The 20000-nt window shown below is 39.2% G+C and overlaps 3 protein-coding genes across 8 annotated transcripts in view; 1 reads left to right on the plus strand and 2 right to left on the minus strand.

Moving 5' to 3' along the window:
- lrr1 (leucine rich repeat protein 1) overlaps positions 1–3014 on the plus strand; it is a 4817-nt gene extending 1803 nt beyond the window's left edge. The window contains exons 4-5 of the mRNA XM_079853003.1: positions 1–623; positions 2645–3014. The exon at positions 1–623 is cut by the window's left edge and continues 105 nt beyond it. Of these exons, the coding sequence (XP_079709129.1) occupies positions 1–623; positions 2645–2900 (879 nt within the window). The 3' untranslated portion in view covers positions 2901–3014. The remainder of the gene's footprint in view (positions 624–2644) is intronic.
- Positions 3015–3100: 86 nt separating this feature from the next.
- dnaaf2 (dynein axonemal assembly factor 2) lies at positions 3101–13072 on the minus strand. Of its 5 annotated transcripts, none has more exons than XM_079852990.1 (3): positions 11766–13072; positions 10813–11717; positions 3101–3524 (listed from the first exon to the last, which is right to left on the minus strand). In XM_079852990.1, exons 1-3 carry the CDS (start codon positions 12943–12945, stop codon positions 3228–3230), a joined length of 2382 nt encoding a protein of 793 aa, XP_079709116.1. In that variant the 5' UTR covers positions 12946–13072; the 3' UTR covers positions 3101–3227. The 5 variants fall into 5 exon arrangements, with proteins under 5 accessions (XP_079709116.1, XP_079709115.1, XP_079709118.1 ...); XM_079852989.1 differs by having other exon boundaries at positions 10813–11384; positions 11433–13072; XM_079852992.1 differs by having other exon boundaries at positions 10813–11486; positions 11766–13071.
- A 228-nt stretch (positions 13073–13300) lies between these two features.
- The window catches only part of LOC307147913 (kelch domain-containing protein 1), an 8915-nt gene continuing 2215 nt past the window's right edge, over positions 13301–20000 (minus strand). The window contains exons 3-14 of one of the 2 annotated variants that reach the window (XR_013819385.1): positions 18318–18435; positions 18126–18238; positions 17967–18051; positions 17799–17882; positions 16975–17055; positions 16721–16779; positions 15853–15962; positions 15507–15579; positions 15309–15393; positions 15175–15227; positions 14869–15098; positions 13301–13559 (exon numbers count right to left, since the gene is read on the minus strand). Coding sequence is in view for 1 of the 2 variants with exons in the window: in XM_079853009.1 (XP_079709135.1) it covers positions 14963–15098; positions 15175–15227; positions 15309–15393; positions 15507–15579; positions 15853–15962; positions 16721–16779; positions 16975–17055; positions 17799–17882; positions 17967–18051; positions 18126–18238; positions 18318–18435 (997 nt within the window). In the remaining variant the exon portion in view is untranslated. Of the gene's footprint in view, positions 15099–15174; positions 15228–15308; positions 15394–15506; positions 15580–15852; positions 15963–16720; positions 16780–16974; positions 17056–17798; positions 17883–17966; positions 18052–18125; positions 18239–18317; positions 18436–20000 lie in introns of both variants that reach the window. The other variant, XM_079853009.1, reaches the window with a different exon arrangement.

Raw genomic sequence — 20000 nt, forward strand, 5'->3', positions numbered from 1 at the left:
CGCGACGTGGAGAAGCCCAAGAAGAAGCTCAGTGTTCTGTCTAAGAAGGACTACCCGCTAGCGTCCAGCTTCCCGTTCTCCCTGGAGCAGCTGCAGGTGTCGTACTGCCGCCTGACCCGGTTGGACATGCGGATGCTAGCGCTGCGCTCGCTGCGCCGGCTCGACCTTAGCAACAACCACATCCGTAAGCTGCCGGCCACCATCGGGGACCTGCGCTGCCTCGCAGAACTCATCCTGCACAACAACCGCCTGCAGAGCTTCCCTGACGCCCTGTGTGTGTCCACTCTCCAGACCTCACTGCAGCATCTGGACCTGAGCCAGAACCAGCTGACGGTTCTGCCCGCGCGCTTCTGCCAGCTACGGCACTTGGTGAACCTGCGCCTGGACGCTAACCAGCTCCTGCGGCTCCCGTTCCACATCGGCCGGCTCTCCAAGCTACGCTTCCTCTCCGCGGCTCAGAACCAGCTCTCGGTACTTCCTGCGGGCTTCAGGAAGCTGTGCCTGGAGAACCTGGACCTGTTTGGGAACCCGTTTACTCAAGCCAACGCTCTGGAGCACACGATCCGTCTCACGTTCCCGCTGACGCTGCAGGAGCTGACGGCGCGCGCCGTGGTCGACCTCAGGTGAGCTAACGCAGGTCTGCTGACGTCACGCGCTCATGCTAATGTTAGGGATGGGCATTTCAAGCAAAAATTATATTCGATGATCGCTGGGAATTATTCGATTATTATTTGAAAATCGCACCCCTCCCCACACGCATGTATAGGCTACACAGCGGAGCATGTGAGCGGAATATTCCTCTTTATTCCAGCGCGCTCCACCCAATCGCTCACGGCCCAAGCCATCGCCCCACTCATGATCCGCACACCGGTGAAACTGCGTTCGCTCAAATCCCGCTCCGACAATTAATTTCTCTGTACTGTACTATACGTGTTGTAACCATTGAAGAAAACGTATTTAAGTTTCATATTTATGTTTAAATAATATAATGTTATTTTTTTATTTCATCTATGTTGATTAGGCCTATATCAAACTTGAGTAAGTTAGGGTCATTAGATGCGCAATATATCGGGAGAAATATGGAGTGCAGGAGTGGGTCAGACATGATTTTGACCTCATCATTAAGTTTTGTTTTGTAGAAAGCCTTTCTGTAAAGTAAATTTCGTTTTGTATAAATTGTATGTGAATTTTAATCAGTGTTTCATCAAACTATTGCCTGGATTTAAGAAGCAAATATAGCAGACTATATAATCAGGACATGGAGGCGCCGGTGCGATCACTTGCATTGCTCGTGAACTGGAGCTGGTCTCATAAATGAATCGAAACTCGGCGTATAGGCTGCCTCACAGACCTGAGAAATATATATCTATATTTCTATTGAAAATAAACTGACTACTCTCTGTTTATGTAATCCGTGTGAAATGTGCATTTCTCTATAGATGCGTTCACTACTGTGAAGATCGCGAGTCAGCATCGTCAACTTCATCTCTGCAGCCGACACTGACACAGAAAACTCTAGTTTATTAATAAACAATTAAAATGTCTCCTTGCTATATTTGACACATTCATAATCATATTCATTCATTCTTTGTCGCAAGCTTTATGCGTGCGCTTGAGTGCGGAATATATTACGTAAACGCTCAATATGGTTTAGTATTCTCACCAGTATATATTTAAGTAATTAAATGAATATAAATATGTGATTAGTTGACTAGTGGCTTAAATGAACAATAGTCGACTAGAAAAAAACTTTAGTCGTGGGCAGCCCTACTTATTTCACATATTTTCAAAGGGCATTCTGGGTTGAGTGAGCGTAGCATAATCTTCATAAAGACGTTCTCGCTCTGGAGGAAATATTAGCGCTCTGCTCACATGATCTGGGGTGCTTCTCAATATCCTCCTCGCTCCTCCGTCCTCCATCCTATGACCCGGAAGCCGATCAAGCTCCCCCATCTTGAAGGACATCTCAATTCTCTAACTGCACCGAGGAGTCGAGGATCGAGGAGCTTCCAGAGGAGTCATGAGCGAGGATACACGGGTGTTTCCGTGACGCACGTATAAATTCTCTTCCCCCTTCACATCTGTCACAATAATTTAAATTTATAAACAATTTTAATTTATACTTTACCTTTGCAGTTTAAATAAACCACTCATCTCACATATTTCAACAGGGTATCTTGCTTTATTAATATTTATTATGAATTTCTTAAATAACCAAACTAAAACAACATATGGGCAGATCCTTTGAGCACTGCTGATGCTTTGAGTGATCAAGTATTCCAGTGTATAAATAAGCTTTCTTCCGATTCCTCCGTCCTCCTTTTCTTTCCTTGCGTCCTTCCCTCGCTTCCTACAGTGGTGGAGCTGAGACGCGAGGATGCACAAATAAGAACTGAGAAGCACCCCTGGTGTGAGACGATGTGTTCTTCTGTTGTCTGAGAGTTGATTGACAGCTTTTAGGCGCGTTATTGGCAGCGCCACCCTCTGGTTATGTGAACGTGTCACCACCGCTTCAGCACCGAAAACATGGAGATTTTTTTTTAGACAATAATCGCACAATCTATTCGATATTCTATAATTAAATCAACTAATCGAATATTCAAAAATCATGACTCATCCCTAGCTAATGTGTTCTTGTGTTCAGGATCCCGCACGGGCCTCACCTCGTCCCCTTCCAGGTGTGTGACGAGCTGGACTTCTGTAAGGTGTGTGACTGTGGGCGCGCGTGTGTGAACTCCTTCATCCAGACGGCGGTGGGCATGAACCTGCACCTGGTGTCGCACACGGTGGTTCTGGTGGACAGCATGGGCGGCACCGAGGCCCCGGTGCAGAAACACTTCTGCTCTCTCGTGTGTTACTGCGAGTTCATGGACGGCTGCGTGCAGCGCGACCTCAGATGACCCTGCCGGTGTTACTGTGTTTATTCTCTTTTATCGTTTTGTGGAAAAGACTATGAATTCCTGCAACACAACAAATGCTTTGTGAAACTAATAAAATGTAGTATAACAAAGAAACATGATTTAAATGATTTCACACAATATTTCTTCATATTTGTGCAATTTTCTTTTATTTTTATTTATTTTTACAATCTTAAGGTTTAAGTTTGAGCATTTTTGGTGATTTACAAAAAATATTTTTATTTTACTCCAGATTTAAACACTAAACTTTATTTACAGTTTATTTTAACTAATTAAAAGACTTAAAAGACAAAAATATAAATCTGATGGTTAGTCCAAATCAAAGCGCAGAGTGTTCTGGAAACACAAGGCGGCCGAGGTCATGTGACTGGTCTCTCTCAACACTGGGTCCTCCGACCGGATCCCAGCATTCCCGGCGCTCCTGCGGTCTCCTGAAGAACGCTTCGTCTCAGGATCTTCAGCTTCCCGAGAAGAGTTCGGATCCTCCTGCTCCGTCACTGAGCTGCTGGTTTGCTGATGGATCAGTGTGTTGTTCTCGGACTGAAGTGACGTGTTTTCTGCCTCTTCATCGCTACTGTGGAGACGGTGAGATTCCCCGACAAACCCCTACAAACACAACATCAACATCATTAATATCTACTGTAATATCATGAATAACATCGCTAATATCTACTGTAATATCATGAGCAACATCACTAAAATCTACTATAATAATATCATGAGTAACATCGCTAATATCTACTGTAATATCATGAGCAACATCACTAATATCTATTATAATAATATCATGAGTAACATCGCTAATATCTACTGTAATATCATGAGTAACATCGCTAATATCTACTGTAATATCATGAGCAACATCGCTAATATCTACTGTAATATCATGAGTAACATCGCTAATATCTACTGTAATATCATGAGCACATCGCTAATATCTACTGTAATATCATGAGTAACATCGCTAATATCTACTATAATATCATGAGTAACATCGCTAATATCTACTGTAATATCATGAGTAACATCGCTAATATCTACTATAATAATATCATGAGTAACATCGCTAATATCTACTGTAATATCATGAGTAACATCGCTAATATCTACTGTAATATCATGAGCACATCGCTAATATCTACTGTAATATCATGAGTAACATTGCTAATATCTACTGTAATATCATGAGCACATCGCTAATATCTACTGTAATATCATGAGTAACATCGCTAATATCTACTGTAATATCATGAGCACATCGCTAATATCTACTGTAATATCATGAGCACATCGCTAATATCTACTGTAATATCATGAGTAACATCGCTAATATCTACTGTAATATCATGAGCAACATCGCTAATATCTACTGTAATATCATGAGCACATCGCTAATATCTACTGTAATATCATGAGCACATCGCTAATATCTACTATAATAATATCATGAGTAACATCGCTAATATCTACTGTAATATCATGAGTAACATCGCTAATATCTACTGTAATATCATGAGCACATCGCTAATATCTACTATAATAATATCATGAGTAACATCGCTAATATCTACTGTAATATCATGAGTAACATCGCTAATATCTACTGTAATATCATGAGCAACATCGCTAATATCTACTGTAATATCATGAGTAACATCACTAATATCTACTGTAATATCATGAGCACATCGCTAATATCTACTATAATAATATCATGAGTAACATCGCTAATATCTACTGTAATATCATGAGTAACATCGCTAATATCTACTGTAATATCATGAGCAACATCACTAATATCTATTATAATAATATGAGTAACATCGCTAATATCTACTGTAATATCATGAGTAACATCGCTAATATCTACTGTAATATCATGAGCACATCGCTAATATCTACTGTAATATCATGAGCAACATCACTAATATCTATTATAATAATATCATGAGTAACATCGCTAATATCTACTGTAATATCATGAGCAACATCGCTAATATCTACTGTAATATCATGAGCACATCGCTAATATCTATTATAATAATATCATGAGTAACATCGCTAATATCTACTGTAATATCATGAGCACATCGCTAATATCTACTATAATAATATCATGAGTAACATCGCTAATATCTACTGTAATATCATGAGCAACATCGCTAATATCTACTGTAATATCATGAGCACATCGCTAATATCTACTATAATAATATCATGAGTAACATCGCTAATATCTACTGTAATATCATGAGTAACATCACTAATATCTACTGTAATATCATGAGTAACATCACTAATATCTACTATAATAATATCATGAGTAACATCGCTAATATCTACTGTAATATCATGAGTAACATCGCTAATATCTACTGTAATATCATGAGCAACATCACTAATATCTACTGTAATATCATGAGCACATCGCTAATATCTACTGTAATATCATGAGTAACATCGCTAATATCTACTGTAATATCATGAGCAACATCACTAATATCTATTATAATAATATCATGAGTAACATCGCTAATATCTACTGTAATATCATGAGTAACATCGCTAATATCTACTGTAATATCATGAGCAACATCACTAATATCTACTGTAATATCATGAGCACATCGCTAATATCTACTGTAATATCATGAGCAACATCGCTAATATCTATTATAATAATATCATGAGTAACATCGCTAATATCTACTGTAATATCATGAGTAACATCTAATATCTACTGTAATATCATGAGTAACATCACTAATATCTACTGTAATATCATGAGCACATCGCTAATATCTACTGTAATATCATGAGCACATCGCTAATATCTACTGTAATATCATGAGCACATCGCTAATATCTACTGTAATATCATGAGTAACATCGCTAATATCTACTGTAATATCATGAGCACATCACTAATATCTACTGTAATATCATGAGCACATCGCTAATATCTACTGTAATATCATGAGCAACATCACTAATATCTATTATAATAATATCATGAGTAACATCGCTAATATCTACTGTAATATCATGAGCACATCGCTAATATCTACTGTAATATCATGAGCAACATTGCTAATATCTACTGTAATATCATGAGTAACATCGCTAATATCTACTGTAATATCATGAATAACATCGCTAATATCTACTGTAATATCATGAGTAACATCGCTAATATCTACTGTAATATCATGAGTAACATCGCTAATATCTACTGTAATATCATGAGCACATCACTAATATCTACTGTAATATCATGAGCACATCGCTAATATCTACTGTAATATCATGAGCAACATTGCTAATATCTACTATAATAATATCATGAATAACATCGCTAATATCTACTGTAATATCATGAGTAACATCGCTAATATCTACTGTAATATCATGAGTAACATCACTAATATCTACTGTAATATCATGAGTAACATCACTAATATCTATTATAATAATATCATGAGTAACATCGCTAATATCTACTGTAATATCATGAGTAACATCGCTAATATCTACTGTAATATCATGAGTAACATCGCTAATATCTACTGTAATATCATGAGTAACATTGCTAATATCTACTGTAATATCATGAGTAACATCGCTAATATCTACTGTAATATCATGAGCACATCGCTAATATCTACTGTAATATCATGAGCACATCGCTAATATCTACTGTAATATCATGAGTAACATTGCTAATATCTACTGTAATATCATGAGTAACATCACTAATATCTACTGTAATATCATGAGCACATCGCTAATATCTACTGTAATATCATGAGCAACATCGCTAATATCTACTGTAATATCATGAGCACATCGCTAATATCTACTGTAATATCATGAGTAACATCGCTAATATCTACTGTAATATCATGAGCACATCGCTAATATCTACTGTAATATCATGAGCACATCGCTAATATCTACTGTAATATCATGAGTAACATCGCTAATATCTACTGTAATATCATGAGCACATCGCTAATATCTACTGTAATATCATGAGCACATCGCTAATATCTACTGTAATATCATGAGTAACATCGCTAATATCTACTGTAATATCATGAGTAACATTGCTAATATCTACTGTAATATCATGAGTAACATCACTAATATCTACTGTAATATCATGAGCACATCGCTAATATCTACTGTAATATCATGAGCAACATCGCTAATATCTACTGTAATATCATGAGCACATCGCTAATATCTACTGTAATATCATGAGTAACATCGCTAATATCTACTGTAATATCATGAGCAACATCGCTAATATCTACTGTAATATCATGAGCACATCGCTAATATCTACTGTAATATCATGAGTAACATCACTAATATCTACTATAATAATATCATGAGTAACATCGCTAATATCTACTGTAATATCATGAGCACATCGCTAATATCTACTGTAATATCATGAGTAACATCGCTAATATCTACTGTAATATCATGAGTAACATCGCTAATATCTACTGTAATATCATGAGCAACATCGTTAATATCTACTGTAATATCATGAGCACATCGCTAATATCTACTGTAATATCATGAGTAACATCGCTAATATCTACTGTAATATCATGAGCAACATCACTAATATCTATTATAATAATATCATGAGTAACATCGCTAATATCTACTGTAATATCATGAGCAACATCGCTAATATCTACTGTAATATCATGAGCACATCGCTAATATCTACTGTAATATCATGAGCACATCGCTAATATCTACTGTAATATCATGAGTAACATCACTAATATCTACTATAATAATATCATGAGAAACATCGCTAATATCTACTGTAATATCATGAGCACATCGCTAATATCTACTGTAATATCATGAGTAACATCGCTAATATCTACTATAATAATATCATGAGTAACATCGCTAATCTACTGTAATATCATGAGTAACATCGCTAATATCTACTGTAATATCATGAGTAACATCGCTAATATCTACTGTAATATCATGAGTAACATCGCTAATATCTACTGTAATATCATGAGTAACATCGCTAATATCTACTGTAATATCATGAGCAACATCACTAATATCTATTATAATAATATCATGAGTAACATCGCTAATATCTACTGTAATATCATGAGTAACATCGCTAATATCTACTGTAATATCATGAGTAACATCGCTAATATCTACTGTAATATCATGAGCAACATCACTAATATCTACTGTAATATTACATCGCTAATATCTACTGTAATATCATGAGTAACATCGCTAATATCTACTGTAATATTACATCGCTAATATCTACTGTAATATCATGAGTAACATCGCTAATATCTACTGTAATATTACATCGCTAATATCTACTGTAATATCATGAGTAACATCGCTAATATCTACTGTAATATCATGAGCAACATCACTAATATCTACTGTAATATTACATCGCTAATATCTACTGTAATATCATGAGTAACATCGCTAATATCTACTGTAATATCATGAGCACATCGCTAATATCTACTGTAATATCATGAGCACATCGCTAATATCTACTGTAATATCATGAGTAACATCACTATCTACTGTAATATCATGAGCACATAGCTAATATCTACTGTAATATCATGAGTAACATCACTAATATCTACTGTAATATCATGAGCACATCGCTAATATCTACTGTAATATCATGAGTAACATCACTAATATCTACTGTAATATCATGAGCACATCGCTAATATCTACTGTAATATCATGAGTAACATCGCTAATATCTACTGTAATATCATGAGCAACATCACTAATATCTATTATAATATCATGAGTAACATCGCTAATATCTACTGTAATATCATGAGTAACATCGCTAATATCTACTGTAATATCATGAGTAACATCGCTAATATCTACTGTAATATCATGAGCAACATCGCTAATATCTACTGTAATATCATGAGCACATCGCTAATATCTACTGTAATATCATGAGTAACATCGCTAATATCTACTGTAAAATCATGAGCACATCGCTAATATCATGAGCACATCGCTAATATCTACTGTAATATCATGAGCAACATTGCTAATATCTACTATAATAATATCATGAATAACATCGCTAATATCTACTGTAATATCATGAGTAACATCACTAATATCTACTGTAATATCATGAGTAACATCACTAATATCTACTGTAATATCATGAGCACATCGCTAATATCTACTGTAATATCATGAGCAACATCACTAATATCTACTGTAATATCATGAGCACATCGCTAATATCTACTGTAATATCATGAGCAACATCACTAATATCTACTGTAATATCATGAGCACATCGCTAATATCTACTGTAATATCATGAGCAAATCGCTAATATCTACTGTAATATCATGAGCACATCGCTAATATCTACTGTAATATCATGAGTAACATCGCTAATATCTACTGTAATATCATGAGCACATCGCTAATATCTACTGTAATATCATGAGCACATCGCTAATATCTACTGTAATATCATGAGTAACATCGCTAATATCTACTGTAATATCATGAGTAACATCGCTAATATCTACTGTAATATCATGAGCAACATCACTAATATCTATTATAATAATATCATGAGTAACATCGCTAATATCTACTGTAATATCATGAGTAACATCGCTAATATCTACTGTAATATCATGAGTAACATCGCTAATATCTACTGTAATATCATGAGCAACATCGCTAATATCTACTGTAATATCATGAGCACATCGCTAATATCTACTGTAATATCATGAGTAACATCGCTAATATCTACTGTAATATCATGAGCACATCGCTAATATCTACTGTAATATCATGAGCAACATTGCTAATATCTACTATAATAATATCATGAATAACATCGCTAATATCTACTGTAATATCATGAGCACATCGCTAATATCTACTGTAATATCATGAGTAACATCACTAATATCTACTGTAATATCATGAGTAACATCACTAATATCTACTGTAATATCATGAGCACATCGCTAATATCTACTGTAATATCATGAGTAACATCACTAATATCTACTGTAATATCATGAGTAACATCGCTAATATCTACTGTAATATCATGAGTAACATCGCTAATATCTACTGTAATATCATGAATAACATCGCTAATATCTACTGTAATATCATGAGTAACATCACTAATATCTACTGTAATATCATGAGTAACATCACTAATATCTACTGTAATATCATGAGTAACATCACTATCTACTGTAATATCATGAGTAACATCGCTAATATCTACTGTAATATCATGAATAACATCGCTAATATCTACTGTAATATCATGAGTAACATCACTAATATCTACTGTAATATCATGAGTAACATCACTAATATCTACTGTAATATCATGAGCACATCGCTAATATCTACTGTAATATCATGAGTAACATCACTAATATCTACTGTAATATCATGTACACATCGCTAATATCTACTGTAATATCATGAGTAACATCACTAATATCTACTGTAATATCATGAGCACATCGCTAATATCTACTGTAATATCATGAGTAACATCACTAATATCTACTGTAATATCATGAGCAACATCACTAATATCTACTGTAATATCATGAGCACATCGCTAATATCTACTGTAATATCATGAGCAACATCACTAATATCTACTGTAATATCATGAGCACATCGCTAATATCTACTGTAATATCATGAGCACATCGCTAATATCTACTGTAATATCATGAGCAAAAATCAGTCGCACTGGAAATCCAACGAATTTGATACATTGATGATATATGCACATATGAGAGTATTATAAAAGTTGGTCACGTACTGTATCTGATGAAGAGTCGACTGCTCGATTGATGTTCGTTTCATCTTCTACAGACCGATCCGGTTCTGTCCGGTTCTCTGTTGGATTGATGATTAGATTGTTGCTCATCTCGTGTGTCTGTCGTTCTGCCGTTAAATCTGTGAATTGAGGCTCAAATGCCGTATCACACGTCAGCTGACTCCGCTCTGATTCTGTGTGATCCAGATCAAGATCTGTGTGATCCGGATCGAGACCTCCTTTTGTGTGATCCGGATCAAGATCTCCTTCTGTGTGATCCGGATCGAGACCTCCTTCTCTGTGATCCATATCAAGATCTGTGTGATCCGGATCGAGACCTCCTTTTGTGTGATCCGGATCAAGTCCTCCTTCTGTGTAATCCGGATCAAGATCTCCTTCTGTGTGATCCGGATCGAGACCTCCTTCTCTGTGATCCATATCAAGATCTGTGTGATCCGGATCGAGACCTCCTTTTGTGTGATCCGGATCAAGTCCTCCTTCTGTGTAATCTGGATCAAGATCTCCTTCTGTGTGATCCGGATCAAGACCTCCTTCTGTGTGATCCGCATCGAGACCTCCTTCTGTGTGATCCAGATCAAGATCTGTGTGATCCGGATCAAGACCTCCTTCTGTGTGATCCGGATCGAGACCTCCTTCTGTGTGATCCAGATCAAGATCTGTGTGATCCGGATCGAGACCTCCTTTTGTGTGATCCGGATCAAGTCCTCCTCCTGTGTAATCCGGATCAAGATCTCCTTCTGTGTGATCCGGATCGAGACCTCCTTCTCTGTGATCCATATCAAGATCTGTGTGATCCGGATCGAGACCTCCTTTTGTGTGATCCGGATCAAGTCCTCCTTCTGTGTAATCCGGATCAAGATCTCCTTCTGTGTGATCCGGATCGAGACCTCCTTCTGTGTGATCCAGATCAAGATCTGTGTGATCCGGATCAAGACCTCCTCCTGTGTGATCCGGATCAAGTCCTCCTTCTGTGTAATCCGGATCAAGACCTTCCTCTTGTGGGTTCTGATCTGCTTCCTCGTTGACGTTACTCTTCGCCTCATCGCAGCTCATCTGTAACTCCGGGGTTTTCGCTGGCTGAACGGGAAGAGTGATTGTCAACTGTTTCTTAGTTTTGTTGAACTTTGCATCTCCTTTCTCTTCGTCCACCGGATAGGCGAGTGGAAGGTCCAGTCGGTACGCTGGTTCTGGAGCCTCCAGGACAAGGCGTCGCTCCGTCACACACACCTCAGCGTCCAGTGCTGATCCCAGCAGTGGCACATCGATGATGACCACGATCTCTCTGGGTCGGGCCCCGGGCCCCGAGTCCCTGGAGCACCTGTAATCCTGCAAATCCACGACTGATCGGTATTTTACGGTGTAATGTGGTGTGATGGGCTGTTTGGATCTGGTGTCATCAGGATTAGGAGGTCTTTGGCTCGCTTCGGGTTGTGGTTCTGGTCCTGTTTGATTCTCATCTGGATATGGAAACGACAGCATATCCTCACCGGAGCTCCGGTTCTTCTGGTCGTGTCCGGGGACCGGCCTGCGGATCACAGCTGGATGTGCGACACCTTTATACCTCATCTTCAGCTGCTTTATTTGCTCTCTGTTTATCTTGATGTGGAAAGAGTCTTCGATCCCTCCGATGGCGGTACTGTGGATGAGTTTCATGAATCTCGCGTTTTTTGAAGCCATGTGAAGCGCGTCTGGATGGAAAACGACATCGTAAACCTCACAGCTGTTCCCCGCGGCGTCTCGGTCGGCTCGGCCCGGTGTCAGACTGAACGGTAAGCGCCAGTTCTGACCCGGTTCCCCGCCTCGGGCTCGAGCTGCTTCACACGACGGCTCGTCGATGCGCGGATTAGAGCAAATGTTGATGAAGCATTTCCCGCGCGTGCTGCGTGTTTTGAGCACGTGATTCGCCTCAGGGTGAATAAACTGCACGTTAAAGCCCCTGTCCTCCTCCATCTGAGTGATCTCCTCCTCATATCTCCTCCGGTTCTCCGGGTCCGAGATCTCAGCCGCATATTCCAGCAGTAACTCGCGGAACTTCTCGTCTTTTAGCGCTTTACCGAATCTGTTCATTTCATCGCTTGTCAAATTCAGTTCTTCGAGTTTGCTGCCAAAATCCATTATAGATCGTTAACTTCAAGTTACTGACAAGCTGTATTAATCTCTAGTGGATCTTTCCAAACTACAGCGGCCCGGAAAAACTCAGTAGTGATGAATGGAGGACTCGGTAACCATGGAAACCCGCTACACAACAGAGCGCGCGTCCGCCTTTGAGGCGCGCTTTGCGTGAACGCGCCGGTCTCTTCAGTTCAATATTTATCTTCTTCTTTGTAGTAATTGTACTAATTTAACTGTGTGCACTAATTTGAATGGTTTTCTCTTTCTAGAGACACATTACTAACCAGCCTGGACCAGTTGAAAGTGAGTCATTCGATATTTAAGAAACGGTTCCCAGAAAGAAACACAAAACAGGAATGTAGGAACATCCTGAATGTAGTCATTTTAACAATATTTATTGAGAAATCAAAGGTGACGTACAGTAGTTTATTTTAAAACAAATCATTCCACACAGACACACACACTATATTAATACACTGTATCAATATTAATTGAGGAAACAAAGCTTATGTAAACCTTTTTTCTTATGTACAGTAATGTTAGCTGGTTATACTTTATTTTAAGGTGTCATTGTTACAGTGTAATTATATATTTAAGTACTGAGTAATATTAAGCAACTACATGTACTTACTATAGGTTTAGGTTAGGATTAGGATCTGATTTAAGGTTAGTTGCATGTAATTATGTATCATTTACTGTTATCTAAGTCAAGTCACCTTTATTTATACAGCGCTTTTTACAATATATTGTTTCAAAGCAGCTTTACAGAGATAACAGGAAAATAATGCAACAAAGTTTGTTTCTAGAAGAAAATAGCGTCACAGTCCAGCTTAAGGAAGTTAAGTGATTGTTTAATTTTTGTTGTAAAAAGGTTATTAATTTAGTTCATTTTTTATATATATACAGTGGTGTGAAAAAATGTTTGTCCCCTTGGTAAATATGATCAAATATGGCTGTAAAAAATAAATCTGCATTTTTAATCCTTTTGATATTTTATTTAAAAAATTTGCAAAAATCTAACCTTTCATTGAAGTAAAATAAGTGAAAGTGGGGGGAAAATCACATTATGAAATAAATGTTTTTCTCCAAAACACATTGGGAAAAATGTTTGCCCCCTTTTAATAAATACTTTTTGCAACCTCTTTTTTCCAAGATAACAGCTCTGAGTTTTCTCCTATAATGCCTGATGAGTTTGGAGAACACCTGACACGAGATCAGAGACCATTCCTCCATACAGAATCTCTCCATCCTGTTCTCCGTTATAAGACTTCTAGCACAGGCTGTCAGGTTTAGATTTTTTATCAGTTGGTATTTGATCGAATCCGTGATGCCATGGCAGAAAATTAGGCCCACAGCATTAAAGATACAGCAGAGTATTTCATTTTACACATGGGGCACTTTTTTATCCCTGTGTGCACCTAACCCATCTTAAGTGTTTGCTGCCAAAAAAGCGAATGTTTTTGTTTAATCTACCAACTGATAAAAAATCTAAACCTGGCAGCCTGTGCTAGACATCTTATAACGGAGAACAGGATGGAGAGATTCTGTATGGAGGAATGGTCTCTGATCTCGTGTCAGGTGTTCTCCAAACTCATCAGGCATTATAGGAGAAAACTCAGAGCTGTTATCTTGGAAAAAAGAGGTTGCAAAAAGTATTTATTAAAAGGGGGCAAACATTTTTCCCAACGTGTTTTGGAGAAAAACATTTATTTCATAATGTGATTTTTCCCCCACTTTCACTTATTTTACTTCAATGAAAGGTTAGATTTTTGCAAATTTTTTAAATAAAATATCAAAAGGATTAAAAATGCAGATTTATTTTTTACAGCCATATTTGATCATATTTACCAAGGGGACAAACACTTTTTCACACCACTGTATATATATAGCCGCTCTGGAGAAAATCGTGATGTCATCGGTAAGTACATGAAACTTATGTAACAAGGACACTGTAAAATAAAGTGTTGCCCAGTAGCTTATTATACAGCTACGCTAACCCTAACCCTTATTATGAAGCAGATCATTCCGCGGTTCTGGATGGGTTCTGTGATGTTCTGTGTGTCCGTTTCTCCACCGCGCGCCTCAGTTTGGGCGGTAAACACAGAATCTGGGACTGAAACACACTGGAATGGTTTGCAATGAAGTCCTGGCATAACCTGTGGGAATAAAGCGCATTAGTTGTGTGTTCTCCGTGATGTGTGTGTGTGATTGTTCGGGATCTCGGGATCGTACCGGATCAGCGGGTACGGCTGAGTCTGGAACACCAGCGCATCGTTGCAGTGGCCCTGAAAAACACACCGTTCTCACACACACCTTCATCATGTTTGCTGGATTCATGTGTGTGTCGAGAAGCACACGAGACTTACTTTGTCCACCAGAAGAATATAATCATGACTTCCTCCGAACACAATCACATCTGAGTCTCTTCCGGGACAAGCGCTGTGCCAAAGCCTGAGGACATCAGAACGGGAAAGCAGCTCATATAGAGTAGAGTTATATAGAGTAGAGTTATACAGAGACCTGGAGAAGCATCGACGGGTTAAACACGATCATCTTTCACGAACCGCGGCTTGTCCTCGTGCTGATGCTCCTTCCTCGTCCATCCTCGAGTCTCCAGATCCAACATCCAGCCGTCGCCTGGAGAGAACGAGGACGCTTTCTAGTTAGGGTTAGTTTGATCTGTCGTGTGTGTGTGTGTGTGTGTGTGTGTGTGAGAGTGAGTGAGTGAGTGAGTGAGTGAGTGAGTGAGTGAGTGAGTGAGTGAGTGAGTGAGTGAGTGAGTGAGTGAGTGAGTGAGTGAGTGAGTGAGTGAGTGAGTGATCTGTCGTGTGTGTGTGTGTGTGTGAGTGAGTGAGTGAGTGAGTGTGTGTGTGTGTGTGTGTGTGTGTGTGTGTGTGCGCTGATACTCACTCATGGGTCTGCAGTCGTCACTGAGTCCACCGAACAGAAAGAGTGAGGAGTCTGACACTGGTGTGAGTGTGTGCCATGAGCGACCCGAGGGAGAGGCGCTGCAGGAGACGCTGAGAGACCGGCAGAACACACACACACAAACACACAGATGCGCTTCAGGTACAATATACACACACACACACTCACGCTGAGAGACCGGCAGAACGAACACACACACACAGATGAGCTTCAGGTACAATATACACACATACACACACTCACGCTGAGAGACCGGCAGAACACACACACACACACACACACACACACACACACTCACGCTGAGAGACCGGCAGAACACACACACACACACAGATGAGCTTCAGGTACAATATACACACATACACACACTCACGCTGAGAGACCGGCAGAACACACACACACACACACACACACACACACACACACACACACACACACACACACACACACACTCACGCTGAGAGACCGGCAGAACACACACACACACACACACACACACACACACACTCACGCTGAGAGACCGGCAGAACACACACACACACACACACACACACACACACTCACGCTGAGAGACCGGCAGAACACACACACACACTCACGCTGAGAGACCGGCAGAACACACACACACACAGATGCGGCTTCAGGCACAACACATACACCCAACCTAACCTAACCCTAACCCTAACCCTAACCCATCACATAACACATTTTTACATTTTCAAAAAAACACATTTTATTATGTTTATTAATCAATTTTCACAAGTATAGCTAAACATGCCCTCACACACACACACACACACACACACACTCTCACATAAATAGTGTGTAACTGTTCTGAAAGATGTCTTACATTTCTGACCATGTCCATGAATTCAAATCCAGACAAAACACGTCACATGTTCTAGTTTCCTGTGCAGAAAACAAGTAAACACAAGCATGATAACAGAACTGCACATTACAGTAGTTCTCGAGTGATCAGTAAAGGTAGGAGTGTGTGTGTAAGCCGAGTGTGTGTGTAAGCTGTGTGTGATGTGAGAGCTGAAGTTCAGAGACACAGCTGCAACAGTGAGTGATGTTTCTCCATAAAACACAACAGTAACTCACCTTTATTCTCCCTCCACATACGAAACCCTTACTGCCGATCGCAGCACTAGCGTGAGCGGCTCGCGGTGCAGGAGCGCGACCCTGTCAAACACACACACACACACACACACACACATCAGTGTCCGACATTCACACACACATCAGTGTCCGACATTCACACGCTCATCAGTGTCCGACATTCACACGCTCATCAGTGTCCGACATTCACACGCTCATCAGTGTCCGACATTCACACGCTCATCAGTGTCCGACATTCACACGCTCATCAGTGTCCGACATTCACACGCTCATCAGTGTCCGACATTCACACGCTCATCAGTGTCTGACATTCACACGCTCATCAGTGTCTGACATTCACACGCTCATCAGTGTCCGACATTCACACGCTCATCAGTGTCCGACATTCACACGCTCATCAGTGTCCGACATTCACACGCTCATCAGTGTCCGACATTCACACGCTCATCAGTGTCCGACATTCACACGCTCATCAGTGTCCGACATTCACACGCTCATCAGTGTCCGACATTCACACGCTCATCAGTGTCCGACATTCACACGCTCATCAGTGTCCGACATTCACACGCTCATCAGTGTCCGACATTCACACGCTCATCAGTGTCTGACATTCACACGCTCATCAGTGTCCGACATTCACACGCTCATCAGTGTCCGACATTCACACGCTCATCAGTGTCCGACATTCACACACACATCAGTGTCTGACATTCACACGCTCATCAGTGTCTAACATTCACATAGCTGGTAATGCTAAATATTTAAGTCATTGATTCATAATGCTAAATGATGTTTGAATGACTTACAAAAGTCTGTGGTTCAGTCCATCTGCTTCTTTCTGGATCAAACTCGTGAGTTTCATTGTTCCATCCCCAGAAAATGTCCTCGGCCTGACGAGAGAAAACTGACACTGATATGGATCTGTTTTAAATCGCTGTTCACCTGTGAGCAGTTTAATATCGAGCACAAACTACCCATGATGCTTCATCCACAGCGAAGCTCTTCGGGTCCTTGACTTCACTCAGCAGCTTGTGGCCATATCCACCAAAGTAGATCATTCTGTCAGGAGATCAAAATTCAGTACAAATATGACTATATTAATATATTGTAGTGGATCAGTATCAAGCGCTGACCTTCCTTTATGAACCCAACAGGACAGTTTGTCTCGCGGTGACGGTGGAGACCCGGACTGAGGCTCGACCTTCTTCCAGCTGAACGTCTCATCGTGGAGATCGACTGAGTAGAGCTGAAATAAGACATTTATTCAGAACTTACTGGCTTTTACTGATGCAAAAGAACAGAGTTGGTTCTTAATAAAGCTTTACTTCATTAGTCTGTCCATCATCACAGCAGCCTCCGAATATATACAGGAGTCCGTTCACAATACAGCCACAGGTCCCGGAGAGAGACGGGGGAACCGTCCCAGCCATGTCATGCCTAACCCTTCAGAAGAAGAGAAAACTCCCTTAATCTCAACTAAAACATGCCTAACCCTCAGAAGAAGAGAAAACTCACTTAATCTCAACTAAAACATGCCTAACCCTTCAGAAGAAGAGAAAACTCACTTAATCTCAACTAAAACATGCCTAACCCTCAGAAGAAGAGAAAACTCACTTAATCTCAACTAAAACATGCCTAACCCTTCAGAAGAAGAGAAAACTCACTTAAACTCAACTAATACATGCCTAACCCTTCAGAAGAAGAGAAAACTCACTTAATCTCAACTAAAACATGCCTAACCCTCAGAAGAAGAGAAAACTCACTTAAACTCAACTAAAACATGCCTAACCCTTCAGAAGAAGAGAAAACTCACTTAATCTCAACTAAAACATGCCTAACCCTCAGAAGAAGAGAAAACTCACTTAATCTCAACTAAAACATGCCTAACCCTTCAGAAGAAGAGAAAACTCACTTAATCTCAACTAAAACATGCCTAACCCTCAGAAGAAGAGAAAACTCACTTAAACTCAACTAAAACATGCCTAACCCTTCAGAAGAAGAGAAAACTCACTTAAACTCAACTAAAACATGCCTAACCCTTCAGAAGAAGAGAAAACTCACTTAAACTCAACTAAAACATGCCTAACCCTTCAGAAGAAGAGAAAACTCACTTAAACTCAACTAAAACATGCCTAACCCTCAGAAGAAGAGAAAACTCACTTAAACTCAACTAAAACATGCCTAACCCTCAGAAGAAGAGAAAACTCACTTAATCTCAACTAAAACATGCCTAACCCTTCAGAAGAAGAGAAAACTCACTTAATCTCAACTAAAACATGCCTAACCCTCAGAAGAAGAGAAAACTCACTTAAACTCAACTAAAACATGCCTAACCCTTCAGAAGAGAAAACTCACTTAAACTCAACTAAAACATGCCTAACCCTCAGAAGAAGAGAAAACTCACTTAAACTCAACTAAAACATGCCTAACCCTCAGAAGAAGAGAAAACTCACTTAAACTCAACTAAAACATGCCTAACCCTTCAGAAGAAGAGAAAACTCACTTAAACTCAACTAAAACATGCCTAACCCTTCAGAAGAAGAGAAAACTCACTTAAACTCAACTAAAACATGTCTAACCCTTCAGAAGAAGAGAAAACTCACTTAAACTCAACTAAAACAGGCCTAACCCTCAGAAGAAGAGAAAACTCACTTAAACTCAACTAAAACATGCCTAACCCTCAGAAGAGAAAACTCACTTAAACTCAACTAAAACATGCCTAACCCTCAGAAGAAGAGAAAACTCACTTAAACTCAACTAAAACATGCCTAACCCTTCAGAAGAAGAGAAAACTCACTTAATCTCAACTAATACATGCCTAACCCTTCAGAAGAAGAGAAAACTCACTTAAACTCAACTAAAACATGCCTAACCCTTCAGAAGAGAAAACTCACTTAAACTCAACTAAAACATGCCTAACCCTCAGAAGAAGAGAAAACTCACTTAAACTCAACTAAAACATGCCTAACCCTTCAGAAGAAGAGAAAACTCACTTAATCTCAACTAAT

This window comes from Squalius cephalus, assembly GCF_949319135.1.
Source record: "Squalius cephalus genome assembly, chromosome: 20".
Taxonomy (NCBI): Eukaryota; Metazoa; Chordata; class Actinopteri; order Cypriniformes; family Leuciscidae; genus Squalius; species Squalius cephalus.

Coding starts and splice junctions, on each gene's coding strand:
- dnaaf2 (XM_079852988.1), bottom strand. CDS start 12,945: ATGGATTTTGGCAGCAAACTCGAAGAACTGAATTTGACAAGCGATGAA. Junction 3,525..10,812: donor TCGACTCTTCATCAGATACA/GTACGTGACCAA, acceptor TTGTGTTTGTAG/GGGTTTGTCGGGGAATCTCA.